Here is a 19,472-nt window from a genome sequence, read left to right as displayed (position 1 = left end):
CTAAGCAAGAGTGACTGAGTTCAAAATTGACTGGACTTTGAGAAGGAAAGTGAACTGGGTGACCCCCTGGGTCCCCTATACTCTGAAGTGTTCTTAGAAGAATCACCCACAGCAGGAACGTAAGTAGCCAAAATAATAAATACATTAAGTTTTATTTGGAAACTTGGTTCCTTGTATAAATACTATTTCGTTCTAGTGCTGCTAAATAAAATAGCTTGAACATAATCAGTTGCTGTTGTTGGCTATTTTTTATATTGGGCATTAGTTACTTGAAATCTGCTTATTGAGTAAGCATTGAATAAGCAAGGTACGTTCATTGAATTAGCTCATTTCATCTAAGAAATGAAGGAAAAAATCATTATTTGCTGGTGTTGAAAAGGAAGTTTGAGAACTTTACAGTGATCAGTATATCTTGTCTCTCACTCTCACCTGTTATTCTGAACCTTATAGTAAAACAAAGCAAATTGTAGAGCAGTTGTTTGAAATTACAAGGAGGAAAGATGCTGGAAATGGAAACTAAATGTTGGTTTCTCTGAGATTGGTTCACTTCCCTCTTTGCCCAGGCCTATGAAAAGAAACTGTCATCCTGGATGCTATAGAATATGTACACATCTCCAAAATCCAAAACAGAGAAGTCTTTAGTCAGATAGTCATGCTACAGATATTATATACTGGTACCATCTAGGCATGGTGGGTTTACCTGTGATAGCCCTTCTCAGATGTTTGTGTGAAAAGCAACTTTATTTCTTTCTCTTAACCAAGGTAATTTTGGTGAATAGTCAGGTGTGTTTCTGCTTTTGCTTTTAAATGAACCTGTAGAGGCTATTAACAGGCTTCTCTGTCATGGTTTCTGTGCTTTAGAGTAAGTTTGAATCTCTACTTTTAGTCTTCCTTTGAGTCCAGGATCTGGATACATTCTTGTAAACAACTGCATTAGTATGCCAGACTTTCCCACCCTCTCCACTTAAACATGCATGCGTACACAGAAGTGTGTGCAGGTTCCCTCTGTCAGGTGGCTGTACGTATTCGTGGTTTGGAAGTGGATTTGCTCACACCTCTGTGAAGGTGGTGCATATTGGTAGTTGGGGTTTTTTAGCCAATAGTGGCCGTTGAATGGTGTAGCTTAGATCACTTCATACTTTCATCTCTTAACAAGTAAAAGGCATTCACGTGATCTTTTGCTGCATTACCTTAGATAAATAGGAGCTTCCTGACTAACTTTGTCACTTCCAGTGTTTCATGTATTTTATTAGTTCCACTCTAGAAGCTGCTTTTAAGCAGTTCTTGAGCTGTAGATTTTATTGAATATTGTATTTAACTAGGAGAGAAATTGGTCAATTCTTCCATCTTACTGCTTTCAGACTCACAGGCTCTTCTGTTTTATTCACCTCTAATATACAAGGAAGAGGTTTTAAAGTGAATCTTTATCAGAAGGACAAAGATCTGGAAGAAATCTGACTTTGGTACTGCTTTCAAGGTAAGGCTTTCAAAATTGTCCATAATCAGATGGCAAAAAGCATGAATGAATACTGAGGCTTGCAAAATGGTACTGAGTTCCTGGCTTCTTGCATATTATACTCTTCCTACAGAAGATATTACGGACATTTATTAAGTATCTGCGTAATTCTGTGGAAAGACACTAATGATTAGAGGCATATAAGCTAGCTGTGGCTGTGTTCCTTAACTAAAATACTTAAGTAGGTTGTTGTGTGTAACTAGCGTGTATTAATGGTATGCAAAGCTGTCTTTTGGGTAGTATAGGTGTTCCCACTTGTAAAACTGATACGCTAAGTTGCATGATAAAAAATGGAATGTCTTACTAAATTGGCAGCATCTTATTAACTGGTTTTGGTTTACTTTAATGTCCTGTGCTGAGCTTGTTGTATTTTCTCTGTGAATGCAATGTTACAGCTCTTGAGTGACAATTCCAGTCAATTTCAAAATACCAGGAAATAATTGGCAGTCAGAGGGCGGGTTTGCTGCATTTTGGAAGAAAGGATGGATGCATTGCTTTTAATAAAGCCATGGCTTCACGCAGTTGTCATCTGTCTGCAAGGCAAAGCACTGATCAAGTGGTAGGAGCCTTTGACATCATTCAGCAGAATGATACTATTGCCTTCAGTTTCCATGCACAATTTAACAAAATGTTTAATTATGTTTGTTGCGTCGTTCCCACACCATCCCCAGGGAAGAGCAGAGCATATAGCGAAGACTAGGGGGTAAAGTCAGTAGCAGACAAAGTGGAATTCCCTCCGGTGAAACCAGTCTTGACAGACCATCGTGTTGGCTGGGCTAGGATCATGTTCGTGGCACTGAAAGGGAGGCACTGAAAAAGTGTGGCTGATGAATGGAGAGACACATAGCAGTCCATCGTGGAGATGGTACTTTGTGTAAGAAGAGGAGTACAAGGCCAAAGTATCCAGCCACAGGACAGATAGTGGAGACATTCACATGGAGTCACTCAAGAGGATGTAGATGCTTTGGGGACTGAAAGGTATGGGTAGCATTTAGGCAACCAGCTGCCTAATGCTAGCTCTTCAATTTTAGGGAGGTGGAGACCTGATGAAATTGGCACTCATTGTGCTCATTTCAGCACCTATTTGAAGGCTCAGGTCAGCAGTCTTCTATTCATGTACCTATTTCTAATTTGTTGTGACTGTGTGGTTCTGCTTTTTATGTGGTAGGTTTTACTGAATTATCTGTGTAATCCCCAAGCTGAATGTCTACTTTTCTTTTTAAACTGCTAAATTCATCAAATTCTTTCAGTTGTAATTCTGCAAAAGCCTGAATACTCGAGTATTCCTTTGTGAGCAGATTTATTTTTTTTTAAATTTATGGCTACCTAGTTTAATCCATGCAGTTTGTTAAACCCAGTGTAGAATACGTGCAGGTTGAGCTTAACGTGTAGTAAAGTAGTAAGACTGAGATGTAAGCTTTGAAAGATAGAAATGTTTTTAAAATATCTTGATGTGTTGCCTCTATAAATGGGATGACAGAGTAGGGTGTCTGCCCCCTTGCTACAATTAATGTCTTCTTTTATGCATCTTTGTGCTAAGATGTTTAAGATCCCTGTTCAGTCCAGCAAGGGCATGTCTTGCAGCCAGTAATATACAGGAGCAGTAACCTTTGGTGGAGTTGGAGATGCTGTCTTAATCTGTGTTACCCAAATTTACCTGCAGCTGATGTCTGACCTGAAGAATTGCATAAAATGAATGTTGAATTATTAACATGCCTGCTTCCTGGAATGCTTTTTGCTGTCAAGTCCATGTAGACCTATCATTACTGCATTGACTGCCTATAATGCCCTTAAGCACTCTCTCTTATTGATTTATTGAAAACTGGCATGGTCTTCTTGCATGTTAGTTTTAATATTCTTATTGATAAAACTGCCCTTTGAATTTTTGCAGGTATAGTTCGACATGTATAGTGATACTTGCACAGTGGCAAAATTAAAACAATTTTTACTCAATAGATACATTTGAAACTTCAGCATTGAAATACATGTTGCAAATCGAGAGAGTTTAAACTATATTGATTAAAAGTGAGTCAGACTGATTTATTCTGAAACTAAAGTTGCAGTGCTAATTTGGACAAAACTCTGAGTATTTAAGCTTGCAAGTTGCTAAATGGCTGCTTCTTGCCAAGTGCTCCTCTGTTTAGATGACAAGTGAAGCAATTCAGATAGCCTCAATGCAGACATCTGAAAAAGATTCCATGTGTCCAGGCAACGCTACTGGAGACTGCTGCCAGAAAAAAAGGTAATGGAAATTTGTTTCACTCTGCAGTTCCTAGAAGTCCTTCAGACTTTTTAAGAAAGTTTCTCTAGCATGATGGAAAAGCAGAACATGCTCTGAAAGTGCATGGGGGAGTACTGTGTTCTTTGGAGTAGTCTGATAAGCCATCTGTGATCTGAAACCTAACTTCCTATAACATACTGTGGATTGAATAGTGTATGTCATGTGATTACAGGTATAGTAATCCTGTTACACTATGGCAGTATATCATTACATATGTAAGATCAGCTGCTTCTCTTAAGCATTTGTTTATATCTATATTACCTATACACTTTGATATGTACCTTATTTGAAATGAACTAAATCAGTGGATTCAATTAGGAAGATGATAAATCTGTGTTAGCAATAAGGGAGTAAATTTCTAAGTAAATAGACCCTATTGAAAATGTCTTTACGTTTCTAAGTGCTGATTCTCTTCATACTAATGCAGTACTGTTACTGAGGTAACTTTGCTAATAGATGGAAAAAACTTCTGAACATGGAAGAGACTAAGAAAAAATATTCTAAAACTGTATTTGAGGTGTAAAAATGACTGTGTTTTACCAATCTCTATTTGGAGGCTTCAGTTCCTGTATTATTTAAATTAGTTCTTTTGGAAGATTGTGTGTGTGTGTAGGCTGTTAGTTGACATAACAGATGCTTGAATTATCTCCAAGTTTTGTGCTTTTCAGTAAACATTAAGATGCCTATAGCATAGTAACTGTTAATATTTGACAGCCTGTAGTACTGGTGTTCTTATGTTACTGATTTGAATGTGCCGGTGACTTTATTATGGTGTCGAATGACCTTTTTTGCATTTAATATTACTCTTTTTGTGTATAGACCAAGCATGTGGCTTAAAGTCACAAATAGATCCAAGTGGTTAAGCAGTGTGACAGAGAATTTATGCTTTCTGTAACTGTCTGCACAGGATCATCAGCAAGGTCCATGCTTTTTTTTTTTGTTAACCTGCTCTGATAACTCAGGTTTAATTCATTTGTATCTCAAGACTTACCCTTAGAAGATAAGGGAAGAAGAGGAACCTTACTTGCATTCTTGGAGATGAGGGAAGTCCTTTCCCTAATCATCAGTATCATAGATAAATAAAATCCACCCACATGAATTTGATACAACTTGATTTCTGTCATGATCAGACATAGCAATATTAGAGAATTCTTGCTGTATTTTCTGTACCTGGTGCCAGCTGAAATACTGGAATTTTGATCTGCTGTTGTGCCTTTGAGAATCCTTTGTGGTATATTTGCTCTAAATACAGTATCTGTACAGAAAGACATGTTGAAGAAACAGAGTTTAGATTGTGGTTGTTTTTTTTTTTTTTTTGTGTCAGGAGCATCAGAAATATAAGATGTGGTATTGAAGATACACCTGGTATTGGCTTCAGTGGTAGTAGCCAGACTTCATTCAAAAGCTGACTTGATCTAAATGCATTGTTAGCCTCTAGATTTTAGGGTGAGATTCTTCACCCAGATGAAAATTAACTTTTGGGAACTTGAGCTGTTAGTGGGCTTAAAAATGTCTGAAAGCTGTTTAGAGAAGGATTAGTCAAGATAGCCTTCTGCAAACTAACTGTTCTTCCCCTTTGTGAACATTTACTACAATAGGCTCACAATGATAACAATCCTTTGAGAACTATCAAACTGACTGTATCCTACAGCCAGAGCATCTTAAAGTTTTGGAGCTCAGTCACCTTAGCTCTCTTAACAGTGAAAGTAGACAATTATGTCAGGTTTCTCATGTCTATCATACAGTGTTTTGAAGTCTGCAACAAGTTTCTTCATTGTCCAAATAGCACATACTTGCTACAGAATTAAACAGTCTGAAATCTGATGCTTTCTCCGATTTTCCTGACAACTGCTTCTGTAAGAGTTCTTTATGGTCTTTATGGTCTTGCACTTCTTCTGGGGAAAGGAATGACAAACTCTGGATGCTCTTCAATGCTTCTATAGTAGCTGGAGTGGACAAGACAGTTCACTTCCATGTCAAGTGGGGTGTGGTTTGGGGATGTGCCTTTTTGGCCCAGAGGACTTCTGGATAGGTGTGTCCTGTAATGTTATCAGATGACAGGTGTGGCAGATTATTTCTCAGAATATTTAACCAGTGCTTGGGCTGTGATTTCTGCTTGTTTTGAGTAGCTGTATATTTGCAAAATCTAAGTAATCCACCTGGAGTGGCTGTATTTTTCTAAACATTGATTTGAAGACCAGATGTTCACAGAGGCGACAAATGGAGAGATGTTTGCAAACTGATTCAATAGCTATTGCTACCTAGGTGTTGTAGCTATTAAGATGACAATAAATTTAGCTCATGGGGAAACACAATAGGAGTTTGCTAAAAAGATGTAGGCACTTAAGTAACAGTAAATTTGATCTTATGTTGCCAACGCAAATCATTCTGGTGTATCTGAGCTGTAATTTTGAATCCCTATCAGGAAGATGGATGTTTCCAGACTCTGGCCTTTGCATTAAGAAAGAAGAAACACAAACCCACACAGAGTATGAGCACATCTTCCTCAATCTGCAATTCCAGGAATGCTGTGGAAGGCACATCTAGAACTTTACTTGCACTGTAGCCATAATGTAAGATATGATAGAAGCTAGGTAGAGACTTTGCAAGCTCTTCTCTCTCAAGTCCCAGCAGCCTCAATAAACATTTTTGCCCCAAGTAGGCAGCCTCTTTTTACAATCTTTCTTTGCAGTTTTGAGGATATTTTTTTGGTGAAAGAACACAAACGCAGAAACGCAGCACATTTTTGCTCTTCAAGATACTCTCTTCTCCTTAGTTCAATTAAAGATCAGGTAACTGAAAATGAAAAACTTTTTGTACTTGGATATTTTTACTGAACCATGTTAGATGCCCTTTCTCTTCAGCATTCCTGAAACTAGGTGACTGAAAATCTGTCCAGCATAACTGACTGAGAGGTGATTCTAGGTTTCTGTGCTTGGGTTATGCTCAGTATAACTCTGATCTCTTAAAGGAGAACAGAGGAGTAAGTGCTTGCCAGTGATCTCCCAGTAGGCAAATGTAGATTGCATATGTGCATTCTGAATTCTAGTAAGGCTGGCATTCAGTGTTCCTGCATCTTCTGCTTGTATAATTCAACAGAGTTAGTTACTCATCAGCTAGATGAGCAGTTTGTGCTTCATGCGTTCGCTTGACCAGCACAGCTCTGTATGTGGCTGAGCAACAGACATCAGCATAGAAACAGGAACAAGCTTCTGAGAGCAAATATTGCTTAAGCTACCACTGCTGCCAAGATGTCTACATAGCCATAATGTGAATTTACTGATCTAACGCTTACCTACGAACAAATTACAGATACTTTAGGAATTAAAGATGTGCCTTATAAATAGGTATTAAAGGTAGGTCTGCAGGAAAAATGTTTGGAGTTGCTTTGTAATTGCTTTCTTGATATATCAAAAAGCAGCTTTCTGATGCTATAACTTAAATCCACCATTTGTGAAGTGATATTTAAAAGTATGGACCTAAGTAGAATGCTAAGCTCATAGCGTTATCAAGCATTTAGACTAGTGTAAAATACTAGACTAATAGCATGTTTTTGTTTGAAATTCAGCCTTGAATAGTTCAAATAACTAACTTGCAATGAAACTTTGAACTGCAAACTTCAAACTGCTGAACTAAATTTTCACCAGAACCCTGAGTAAATTTATTTCAAGGTATTTACTTTTTAAAGAAACCCTGCATGTTATTTCTAAAATGCAGTGCAAAGATAACTGTTGCACTTTTTACAAAACCATAGTACTAGATCAACTGCTTCAAAAAGGATAAAACACTTAAATTACTTCATAGAGGTTTTAGTTTCAAACTTTTTTTCGTTCTCCTTCACTTAACTGTTGTAACAAAAACAAATGCCTCACACCCACAAAAACACAAATCAAGGCTTTGCCCAGTCTTGGTTAATTCAAAATGTTTTTGTATAGAACCCAGAACCACTTGGCAAATGCAGTGAGAATTTGTTATCTGTTTATTACAAAGGATGAACAACTTTCTCTTCTGGGTGAAAGTTGTATGTTGTTTCAAGTAATTACACAGAAATCAACTCCTGTTTTAGTTTGGGCTTTGTCATATATGTAGAGCAAGGAGGAACTATTGTGTGAACTCACAGCATGACTAGCGCACTCCCTTGATATGTCCTCATATTCCTGAAAAAATCAGGTAACCAGTTGGATACTTCTTTCAGGAGAGGGATGTTGTCTTATGCTAACCCTATGTAGGGAACATGTGATTAGGAGGTCACAATATACTAGCTAGCCTATGGTCACCTTACACTGTTGCTCTTTTCCTTCTCTGTCCTACTACCTTTTGCTTCTGCAAAATCCTTTACTATATCATCTGTGTGAAACAGTTTACAATTCTGGGGAATGATGTTGACAGTAGTAGTATTGTGATGTCATAAGGTCAGTTATGATGTATAGATTATAACTCTTTATGTTGATGTTCAGGAATGGGGATAGTTGGTTTGTTTACTTGTTTAAAAGCAGCAAAGATTTGGTGATCTGTTAAAGGTCGGAGTTGTAGCTGGCTGTGGAGCAGAATAAAACCAGTGTTTTTCTGGTACTCCTTCGACCAGAGTCTGGAAACTTGCAAAGGACTGGATGTTGTGGTGGGTTTTGTTTCTTTTAAACATGATTATTGTGTTTTTAATCCTCAGGAAGACCAGCATTTCATGTCTACCCTTCTGTAAAATCACATGGTAGGGTTCTTCAAATTTCTCTGCGTAACTGAATAGCTTGTTCTCATGTGCTTACTATTAAATATTGGTTTACGTTCTTTACTAGTGATGTACTTATGATGGCTTTGGCAGCATAGTCTTTCTCTTCTGAAGAAGATACTGTAAACATGGTGAAATTCAAATTCTTTGTTATCAAAGGAGTATTTAAGTATTGCTCAATTTTACTGTAGTGTACTGGTGTTTTGATAGCAAAAATTATAAAAGTTTACTGAACTAACTTAGTATTACTCAGATATTATGCGTTTACATATCCCGAAGATTTGAGCCCAAATAAAATGTTTAATACATCTTGTAATTTTGTTAAGCTTTTAATAGGAAACATTCAGCTTTATTCTTGTCATGTAATGTATGATTAGCAATCTGGACAAAGGCATTTCATGTATGTATGTGAGCATTTTCTACATGCAAATTATTGGGGGCTGGATCTAATAGCTTGTTATGCCAGAGATGTATCATGAATCTAAGTGTCTTTTCCTGTGGAAAAAAGTCGTGCAGCTTATTTGAACAAGTAACAGTCACTATTGTGCAGAAGTATGTACAAGTAATGTCTCTTCTTTATGCAGTGTACGGTGGTGGAGTGCATATCATCAGGTATTTTCGTGGTTTAAGACACTAAATACTAAGTATTTTGTACTTCTGAGAATTAGTGTAGATAGAATTTGGGTGAATAGGAATGTATACTGCTCTTAGCCCAAAATATCTCTCTTTGAGTCTACTGTCGGCAACCTCTCTCTGAGCTCTCACATTCTCTGTGGAGTAGAAGAATTCGCAAGGGTCAAGGCTCTTGCTTCTGGAAAGCTTAATTCTTGTCTTCTGGTCAGCTTTTGTGAGTCAGCTGCTTCTGAAGGCTACTGGAGTAGCATCAAGAGAACTGAGGCTCCTGAGTGCTTCATCATACAAGCACCCTGTATCCTCATCATCATACAAGCACCCTGTATCCTCATCATCATACAAGCACCCTGTATCCTCATGGTTAAGGAGTTATTCGGAAGATGGGAGACAGTGATTGAAGGGAGTTGCATTCTGCTCACACATTCACTGCTCATGCTCTAGTCACTGGTGTGTTTAAAAAGAAGGAATTAAGCTATTTTGTGCAACCTTGTGAATCTCTGCTGCTTGTGGTGGTGTGTGGGTTTTAGGTTGCTTTTTTTTCCTCCTTAATTTCTTGGCTGTGGAAACAGCTTTTTTACTGATAAACTGTTTAACTTTTTGGGGGAGAGCTTTTGCCTTGTCATCCAATACAATGATTTAGGATACTTGCTGTCTAGTTCTTTCAAAATACTTTTTCAGAGTTCATTAGTAATTTAGTGGATGCTGCTTAAGGTGTAGTTTCACAATACTCAGAGCACATGTGAATCGGCAGCAGCTGCTGGTTCTGCTTTTCTGGTGTGGGCACTTGTCTGATCCTGCATTTTCAAAGCTGGTTCAAAGACTCAAGTGGCAGAAAACCATTGACTCTTTCTGGCTTAGTTTGATTCTTGAAACTATCTGTCCTATTGTGGTTCCTAAGAGAGAGAGAGAATGTTGGGGAAAACACAGGCTTACAGCAGTGTAAAGTTACAGGCATAAAACTTACTGGACCCCTACAGTTCTTCAAGCAATAGTAAAGTATTCCTTCTTTTGAGAAATTTCTTGCTTATGATGCTTCATGGTAGTTGAAAATCACTATTTAGTGTTTGGAAGAGGCAAGCAACAATGAAATGTTGTCATGGCTCTATTTTTCAACCAGTGGGCTTAAAGGTCTACAGTATGTCCCCTTTATCGCTCATTCAGCTCATCAGAGTGCTGTAATCGGTTTAAAATCATCAGTATTACAATAAGGCTTGTATTTCCCTCATGTCACAGACAAAGCTGGCTGTTGGCCAAAATTCTTCCTGTGATAGTTCCTTCTACCAGTGTACTGTCATGGCAACTTTTGTAAGATGCAGTGGTTTATAAGATTAAATATGTAGTCCCTGATCCATGAAGGGATTTGGGCATTTGCATCCTGTTCAAAACAAAGGGTAGATGCTTTTGTAGATAGACACATCTGAATTGTTAGTTATCTGCTACTTTTACATTTTAAGCTGAATTTATGGTGAATTTTATAGAAAAGACTTCTAAAGAAACATGATTCTTATTTCAGAGGAGCTGAAATACTTTTGCAACTGAAGCTTATTGCTTTTGTTTTAAACTCTTACGCATTTTTACATCTGAGCAAGCAGAATAAGTAGCTTACAAATTATACATGTACTTTGTGGGTTTAAGTCTTGTCAAACACTCAAACAGTGTACTCTGTCATTTGAGCAGGTGAATAAAATTAAATAGCAGGCATGCAAAAGGTATTCCCTCTGTTACTGAATTTAGGAACTTGAATGCCAGGTAACAAGCTAGATGACTCTTTAAGTGCTAGTCTGTGCTGCTGAAGGAAATAGGAAAAAAAAATATGATTCTTTGTTAGCGTTAATCTTTAATATGGTGTTGAGAGAGTGTACTGAAGGGTCTGACATCCAGCCATAGCTTTAGTTCACACACTTCTATTTAGGAAAAAGTTGTATTCATGAAAAAAGTAACGTACAAATCTGTTGTAAACCATCTGGTTTAGCTAACTACTTTCTTTGTTTCTTTCTAGGAAATACCAAAATAAAGCAGATGTTTGGTCCTGTACTGTTATCTCAAGGTTTTGCAAGTCATTCTGTTATGTCCTTCTTGGCAGCAGGAATGTAAACTAATTCTTTCAGCACTGGACTTAAACCTTGACAAGGTTGCAGTTACAGGTAAGAACAAATTCTGCCACTTGTAAATTTATGGGAAGGTTTAATTGCTTTTACTTTGACTGTTTTAATTTACAGTTTGTAATTGACCAGGAGTTTATCAGGAATTTCAGAAAAGATTGGATAAAAAGATGTGTTTTTTCTTCTTTAAATGCATTTGGCTTTTGCTCAATCTTCTTTTTAGTAAGGAGCAAATATAACTTAAAGTATAGCTTCTCTCTGCTATAGTACAAAGCACTGTTAATAAGTGGGGAAAAAAAAACCCTAATTTTTCAACACCTGAATGTGTGCTGACCTAGATTTTGAGGAAGGTACTTTCTCACACGAAAGACTGTATGGTGTCAGTCAGTAGAAGTCATGAAGTGTTATGCCACTGTGGTGAGATCAACTTATCATCTGTGTGTGACTTTTTTTCCCCTCAAGATCTGTATTACCTCAAATGCACTAGTAGCAGCAGTACTGCTTAACTTACCTTTTCTAATCAGTTACAGCAAATATCTAAATTTTTGTTACAAGTTCACTGTAGCTTTAACTCTTGAATTGCCTTTTCCAAGGGTAAAGGTTGGTGTCTGATTCCAGGTCAGTGAAAGTGTTTTGGCTGCTGATTCTGCATCATAACTTTATCTGACAATGATGGAGAGAACTCTTGTCTCACTACTCAGTCGCTACCTTCTAAACTTGTGTAGGGAACTAAAAGTCAAAGTTCTTTTACTCTGGCTGCTGCTTCTTTTTTTTTTTTTTTTTTTTTAAGATAAATTAAATACTACAAAACTATATTAATTTTAAGAAAATACCAACACCACCACAAATACCTGTCATAGAGATGGCATATTTTGTTTTGTATGTTTCTGAATAATTTATTTCTGTTTTTAAACAGGTGGTATGTGTTTTGAAGACTACCCATGAAACAGATTTATTGCATATGCTGAATTTGCAGAACTATTATAAAGTTAAGGCCTTTCGGTCTTGGTTTCTATTCTAGTATCTTTGACAGAAAGAGCTGCTTGCCTTAGGCTGCACTTGTCAGTAGTGGCAGGATAGGAGTTTGGACTGTTGGTATCAAGCAGTCTAATATGTCTTACTGTGGGTGATGCATAGGTCAGTGACAGGTTTGTGCCAAGGAGGTTGCATTGATTGTTTTTCTGCTACAATGAAAGAAGGGTTCAATTTAGTGTTTGGTTTGGTTTTGGTGGTGGGTTTGTTGTTGTTGTTGTAACTCTCATCTAGATTGAATGTTTGTACTTAATTTGCAGTGATGTAACAGATTGAAAAAAGACACAACACTTCTTAGACTGTCCAAGTTGTAGACTAATTTATATTGGCATGGACTTCTACCACTCATGTAGCCCAGCCCGTGTCTGACTTCCTCAGATTTCTGTATGAATCAGCAAGTCACCCCTCAATTATGTAAATGGTTTAGTGGTTCAACAGACCTACAACTTATTCTGCTCTTTCAGACCTGTTTAGGAACCATTTATTAATGATACGAATTGGTGATTCATTGCTGCCCTATTCTCACTAAAATGCGTCAGAAGCTTTTGGTAAACAAACATTGAGAAAGGTAAGAAAATTTAGAATAGGGGAGTACACATCTTTAATGGCATACTGCTTCATGCTAATGAGTAAAAAACAATTATTCCATTTTAATACCAATAGTGTATTGTCTAAGCATTGGCTCTCTTTCTTCGAAATCTTAGATGCTATTTCTGTAGTAAAAACCTGGCTGGTCATGGTTAAATTAATGATTAGTGATTGAAAAGGTGCAAACTACATTTAACTCAACATAGTTGGTCTTGTATTGAATTAAAAGAACAAAAAATATTCTGCATAGGAAATAACTATAAACTTTGAGGGGAAAAATCATTGCTCTGTAGTGATGGCTGATGCTGCTTGATTAAGGTTTGACTGTAAAAATCCATTGATGTGGGCACTGATGGCCTTGTACTGCATGCTGTGATTGCAAAGCTACATTCTGAGTCCATTTACAAGTTTTCTGTGAAGTTCCCCTTGAATATCTAAAGTATGATCTCGAACTTTGCAACTATCAGATTGCATTCCAGAAAAATAAGAAGCCGCAGCACATAAGTGTGCAAATTGTACATGAGACACAGGCAGTTGCCATATAAGCTGAGCTTGGAGATCTGAATTTATCTAGCTTCATCCATGTTTTAATGAGGTGCAAGAAAGCAAATTATTAATTTCTGAAAAGGCCATGAGCATGCATGTTTTTCTGGTGTTAACAACATACTAAAAAGGTCTTAACCTAGATCCTGGTGCTTCTCTCTTTTCCTACTTTTTTCCCTGTTGAAGGTTACTTCCCACTTGGATCTGCTGTCTAAGCTGATGGCTTCTAAACCTGCTACAGTCCAAGTCACAAAGTTTCAAAATACTAAAACTAACTTTGGGCCTCTTCAGTGAAACAGTGCAAAGAGTAAGGGCAGAAGCATTTCAGACAGCAGTTCTGAGTAGCTGAGGCAGAGCAGAAGTATTAGTGTTTGCAGGTATTGCTACTGACATTGAAAATAGATGTGAATCCACAGTGTTAAATCACACCTATGTACCTTCAGACCAGTTTCAAGTAGCTGAAGCACATTCTGAAATAATCTCCTTTTTAAGTTGCTGGTTTAAAAGTAGTGTGGTGGGGGGATGTTATGTGTTTTGTTTGTCTTTGTTATTGTTTCTTTTCTCCCAACTGTTGTGAGATTAAAGATGCAGAAATTCCTTTCAAAGTTACAGCAGTAGCTTGTAGACCTGTATTCTACTTGGTGATGGGGGCAACTTGCAAAAATTTTGAAATGCCTGTTCTAAAATCCTATTGGCCTTCTTTCATGTCATCTTTGCAGGATTTTTTTTTTTTTTTTTTTAGTAGGCTCTATATTAAAGGTTTATATTGATACTTAATTTCTCTATGTCATTATCTTTGGCCAGCTGAGATCCTTTCTGATGGTGACTCAGACACAGATTATTTGAAAACAAAACAAAAAAACCCTCAAAACAAATAAAACTCATAATGAGTGCACATAAATTGTAATCACTATCCTTTTATGTAGTTCATATTTAAGTGAAATATTGAGATCTCATTCTTAGATTCCACTTATTGTGGTTTGACTCTGCCAGTACTTGTGAGTACATAGTTAGAGTAGCTGTTACAGCCAAGCTTCAAGGAGACCTCTTGCTCAAAAATTCAGTAAGTATTTGCCTAATGTAAACTTATGTAGTGCCACCATTTTTAATGTCAAAAGCAATCCAAATTTTTTGGGGATCAGAAATAAAGATCTGGTTGCACTTATTGAATGAACTTGTATTTAGAATACATATAGTCTAAATAGATAATATAATTGTGGGGATAGTCTAATGATAATATATTGTAAATAGAAACAAGATCACTGAAAGATTACTTAGAATATTCCATCACTCTGTTTCTTGTGTAAATACAAGTTTACAGGGAATCTTTATGAATGTCAAAACCATCTAAGGTGTGTGTAGACACATAGAATGTGTGAAGTGTGTGCATGCACATACTAACACACTAGAGAGAGTATAAGATGGAGACAGAGGACCTCTCTACCAAGTTTGAATTTTTTACTTACATCAGAAAACTTATTTCCTTCTGCATTTTCAATAAGCTTTGAAATTGTTTGTCACAGATATTTTGCTTATTTATTTGTCACTTGCATAATTCTTTTTTTTATAGCAGGAGCACATGTGTTTTGTAACAGGAAACTGTAGCACTGTTTGTTTTTCTTTCCATGATGCTGACTTATTAAACATGAGTGGTCCATTGAGTGAATCCTTCTGAGGAAGAGACATTTTATGGTACACTTTTATGACCTAAACCCAAAAGATTCATGTTGACCTATTCTCATTTTATGGAAAGATAAGCTTTTGCCTTTGGGACTGTTGGCCATCAAGATGTTTGTCTAGTTCTGGTGTTCTCTTTGAAATTGATATGTGATCTGAAAATTATTTTATAATATTTACAAAAACTTTGATTATGGCTTTTAACTTTTATAATTTAATTACATTTTGACTGCCTTCATGACAACCACCAAGTAAATATTTCTGGCCTGTTAAATATAAATCTATATGGAAAGGAGCATGCTTTTAATTTAAAGTAGCTTACGCTGTAGTAGAAAATTGTGCATATCTTGTAACTGAGCAAGAACCATTTGCTGTCTTGTTAGTAGAAAATCAGTGGTTGAGGCTGTTTTTCTTTTAAGTAGAGAAATTCAAACTTGAACACAGATCTGATTTAACAACCTTTACTATATGGCTGGTCCAATACCAAAGAAAGTCTTCACTATGTAGCTGTAGGGAAAAGGATACCTATTACTGATTCTGTGTCACAGGACATGGCTTTTGTCTTCCATACCTCAAAAGTGTAGATGTCTTTGGTTTCCTGAGCCTGAATTAGTGCTTATGTTCCCTGTATATGAGATAAGGACCTCATGTAGGATTTGTATGAGGTAGGAAACATCAGAGAAGAATATATGTTAGGACTTCAGAGAAGTAAGGTTTGGGCTACATTTTTGCTCTGGGGAAGTGTTGTCAGCTTTTGTTAGAGACTCACAGCCCTGAACTCTCTTGGAAAAGGCTTAGCTGTTGATTTAAAACTAGGGGTGAAGAGTGGTAGCTAGAGCTGCTGCTATAGCAGTATATTGCTCAGTTTCAGTTTCTTCCATTGCCAGGGAGGAGGAAAGGCCAGGATTTTCTTCCTCTAAAGGCATTTGAGCCTTAGTGATCATTGGCACTTACCAAGTGATTTTTTTTTTATTTTTTTTTTCTCCCCAAAAGATCAAGAGACTACTGGAAGAGGGGAATTCTAGGTTTCTGTTCTTGATCTGAAGAACAGCTACAATTTTAGAGAACAGTGTGTGGAGCATGGATGAGAATTAAGGCCTTCACCATTTCCCAGGAAGTTTTGGGAATTACAGTAAACGTGTTCTTGCAGATTTTGAAAGTTTCAGCTAATAATCTTAAGTGAGGTAAATATTTTCATGAGAAGGGAATTGAATTTTCTCAGACCAAGGAGTGGATCCAGTTGCTGTCTTCCAGCTATGTAATGGGAGGGTACAGAGAAGGTAGATATTTACTTTTCCTAGAGATGTGTAATAACAGACTAAGAGGCAAAGGACTCCAGTTGCACTGATGGGAGTTTTGTTTTCATTATCACTGTGGACAGGCATGAACTGGTTGCTCAGATGCTGTGAAATCTCCATCCTTGCAAACGTTCAAAACTTGACAAGGATTTGAACAGCCTGAGCCATCGTTGGTGTTGCATATCATGTTGATTGAACTTTGAATAGGGTTTGGACTGGATAAGCTCTAGAGATCTCCTCTGACAGGAACTACTCTGTGATTCTGTAACTTGTGAATTCTGACCTGACTTAAATGTCATCTAGGTGCTTGTGTGAAGATTGACTTCTACATGGCCTGATGTGCTTAAAATAAGAGATAGAATAATCAGGTTAGACCTATGATGGGCATTCTGTAGGATCTTTGCAGGTCTGCTTGACTGAGCCGCATATTTAGGTGTTCAAGTCTGTTTACTAATCTAGACTGAGATGTTAAGAAAGGGACAAAACTAGATGTGAGTACCAGGGTACTGTTCTTTTCAGTGGAATTTTTTCTCTTTGTAACCTTTTGTTTTTGAGAAAAAAAGTTGCATTTCATTTGTTGCATTCTGTTTTGTTTGTGGTTTTTTCATGTGTTTTTTTGTTGTGTTTTTTAAAGCTGCTTTGCTAAAAAAGTAAAGTTTGGTGTGATGCCACAAATTTCATTAAAATAACTCTGATTTGCTTAACTAATTTGTACATAGGTAAATACATAGTTGAATTTACTGCTAGAGATAGTTGTGTTTGTTTGCACTGTAGATATGAACTTCAAATTACACTTCTGCATAACACTTGATAGAAATAATTATTCTCACCTGTATGCTATGTCACTTGCTTGTTATTTTCTGTAACTTCCTAGTATTTTTAAAATGCTGAAAGTTGTTACTGTTAAAAATGAAGATTTTAATAGAACAGGCATTCATCCGTTTTAAGCCTTCTTTGTGCCTCTCTATCATTGATAATTTTGATGGAAAACCTGAGGTTTCATTGAGTCAGTGAAATCTGTTTCTCTTCCATGCTCACTGAAACGGCTTGATTTTTTTTTTCAGATTGTCTTCAAACCAGTTACTGCCTTTTATAGTCTACATAATATACACAGTGATAGAAAGATTTCTTCTTTATGTGTTTGGTGTCCTTTATAAGACAAGTGATAAGCTGATTCCGAAACTTACTGTTTTCTTACTGATTGCAAGTCAATATCTGCATCCTTTATTAAAGATTTGTAATATTAAATAGGATTATTTAGAATATCAAGAATATGATCTTGGATAGTATCATCTTTTCAGTTTCAGAAATGAAGTTATAATATTGTGTGTAACTTGTGAATGAGTGGTAATCAGCCATTTAAATCCTTTCACGAATCTCCTTTACTGATGTTAGTTCACCTATTAAGCTGTGTGAAACTTGTTCCGCTCTTCACTTAGAACATTCAGTTGCTGAGAGCACTAAGAGCACTTGTTTGTAGCCTTGCTTTGCTTTTATAACACCATTTGATGCTGATTCATTTTTGTTTTTTCAAAGTAAAATCAGATCTTTCAAGAGAAAAGGCTATGAAAAGTATTTTGGCTGTGTATCTCACTAAGAAATGAAAACACACAGCAACAGAAATGAGGTAGCTTCCACTGGTTCATAGTGTTGCAAATACTCTTAAGATAAAAAGAAGAAAAATAATTATGCAACTAATTGTAGACAGAATGTAACTTACTACTTTCACTTGCAGATGACATACAGTGTGAAGCTTACAATGTGTAACATAAGGTTGTGTAGTCATTTTATCATCTTTGCTGTCCCAGCTAATATAATTAGCAGCCAGTGGATGGTGGCTACAGAGATAAAGAATAAAGGTAATATTTGTGATTTCTTGTGCATGAGATTCTTTAGATAATATCATAAAATTCAACTGATTGGGAAGGTGGGTGAAGTTTAGGATGGATAGTTTGTATTTGAAAGCGCTTAATGACTTTTCAAGTTTTTAGAAGTATGGAAAGTATTTTGAGAATATTAGATGCAGCTTTGAAGTCAGTCTGTAATTTGCTCTTTTGCATTAGGTATGCCGTTATCTGTGAAATTGGTACTTCTGGTTTTGCTGTATAAAATCCAGTTTGAGGATTATTTTTACGTTTATATGGAGTAAAAGCAAATTGGCAACAACCTTTGAGCATGTTCTCTTAATAATTTGTTTTTACTATAGGTTCTGCAGCTGAGGATGTGTAGCTTGTACATGGAATGCCCTTTTTGGAGAGCATAAAAGGCTCAGGATGCTTTCTTTGGTACTACACAATTCCTTTTTTTTTTTAATGACTACTTAAGACAATTTATTAAGTGCAAGATTTGTGTTATAACTGAGAAAGGGTTAAAAATCTCATAGTTGAACTAGAGGGAGTAATTGCACAGTGTTAGCGTTTATATTGTCCGTGCAAAGCTTTAATTTCTAGCTGATTGTTTAAGAAATCATCTTCTCTAGCAAATCTTTCTATACCTGGAGTCTCATTAGTGTTTTATTCTGTGTCAGAACAGATAATTTGAAGACTTATAATTAGAACATAGCGTAGTACTTGAACATAAGAACTGTTTGAATTCTAGCATTTCTCAGCTGATTTGACTTAGGTGCTTTCTCCCTACTTTTTTTTTTTTTTTTTTTTTAAGGAAAAAGTACATCAAGTTATGTGATGTTCAGTTTCTTACAACCGCATTGTTCCTTTTGCATAATGTTAGTAGCGGCTGAATCAATGGCTGTTAAACCTGAATTAAAACTGACAGTAAAACCAGACTAAAAGTAAACCAGATATGGAGTTGCTGCAGTATTTGGGGGAAGTTTGTCAAAATTTGTATTTAAGTAAGGAGACACAGTTCAAAAGAGGTATAACTGGTGAGCAGGCAGATGGGGTCTGTGTAATAGTGTAGATCCTTGTCACTTCACAGAGGTCACTGTAGCGGAGAGGTAGTGTAAAGATGGAATTATCGGGAAGAAAGCCCTGAAGTTTTGACCTAAAAAGGGAGATGGGGTGTGGAATCTGACTGTAATCTCTTCCTCATTGCATTGTACTATTTCTTTTTATCT

The 19,472-nt window shown here is 36.6% G+C and overlaps 1 protein-coding gene across 6 annotated transcripts in view; it reads left to right on the top strand.

Annotated features, from left to right (window-relative positions):
* The window catches only part of PPM1B (protein phosphatase, Mg2+/Mn2+ dependent 1B), a 61,081-nt gene that overhangs the window by 15,866 nt on the left and 25,743 nt on the right, over positions 1-19,472 (top strand). For 4 of the 6 annotated variants that reach the window (XM_080343009.1, XM_080343005.1, XM_080343011.1 and 1 more), the window contains exons 2-3: positions 11,156-11,300; positions 18,603-18,681. In XM_080343009.1, coding sequence (XP_080199135.1) covers positions 18,670-18,681 — 12 coding nt within the window. In that variant the 5' untranslated portion in view covers positions 11,156-11,300; positions 18,603-18,669. Of the gene's footprint in view, positions 1-1,361; positions 1,478-11,155; positions 11,301-18,602; positions 18,682-19,472 lie in introns of all 6 variants that reach the window. The other 2 variants (XM_080343006.1, XM_080343007.1) reach the window with 2 other exon arrangements.

This window comes from Nesoenas mayeri, assembly GCF_963082525.1.
Source record: "Nesoenas mayeri genome assembly, chromosome: 3".
NCBI lineage: Eukaryota > Metazoa > Chordata > Aves > Columbiformes > Columbidae > Nesoenas > Nesoenas mayeri.
The sequence above is the reverse complement of the archived record's forward strand: the minus strand, read 5'-3'. Positions and strand labels throughout refer to the sequence as shown.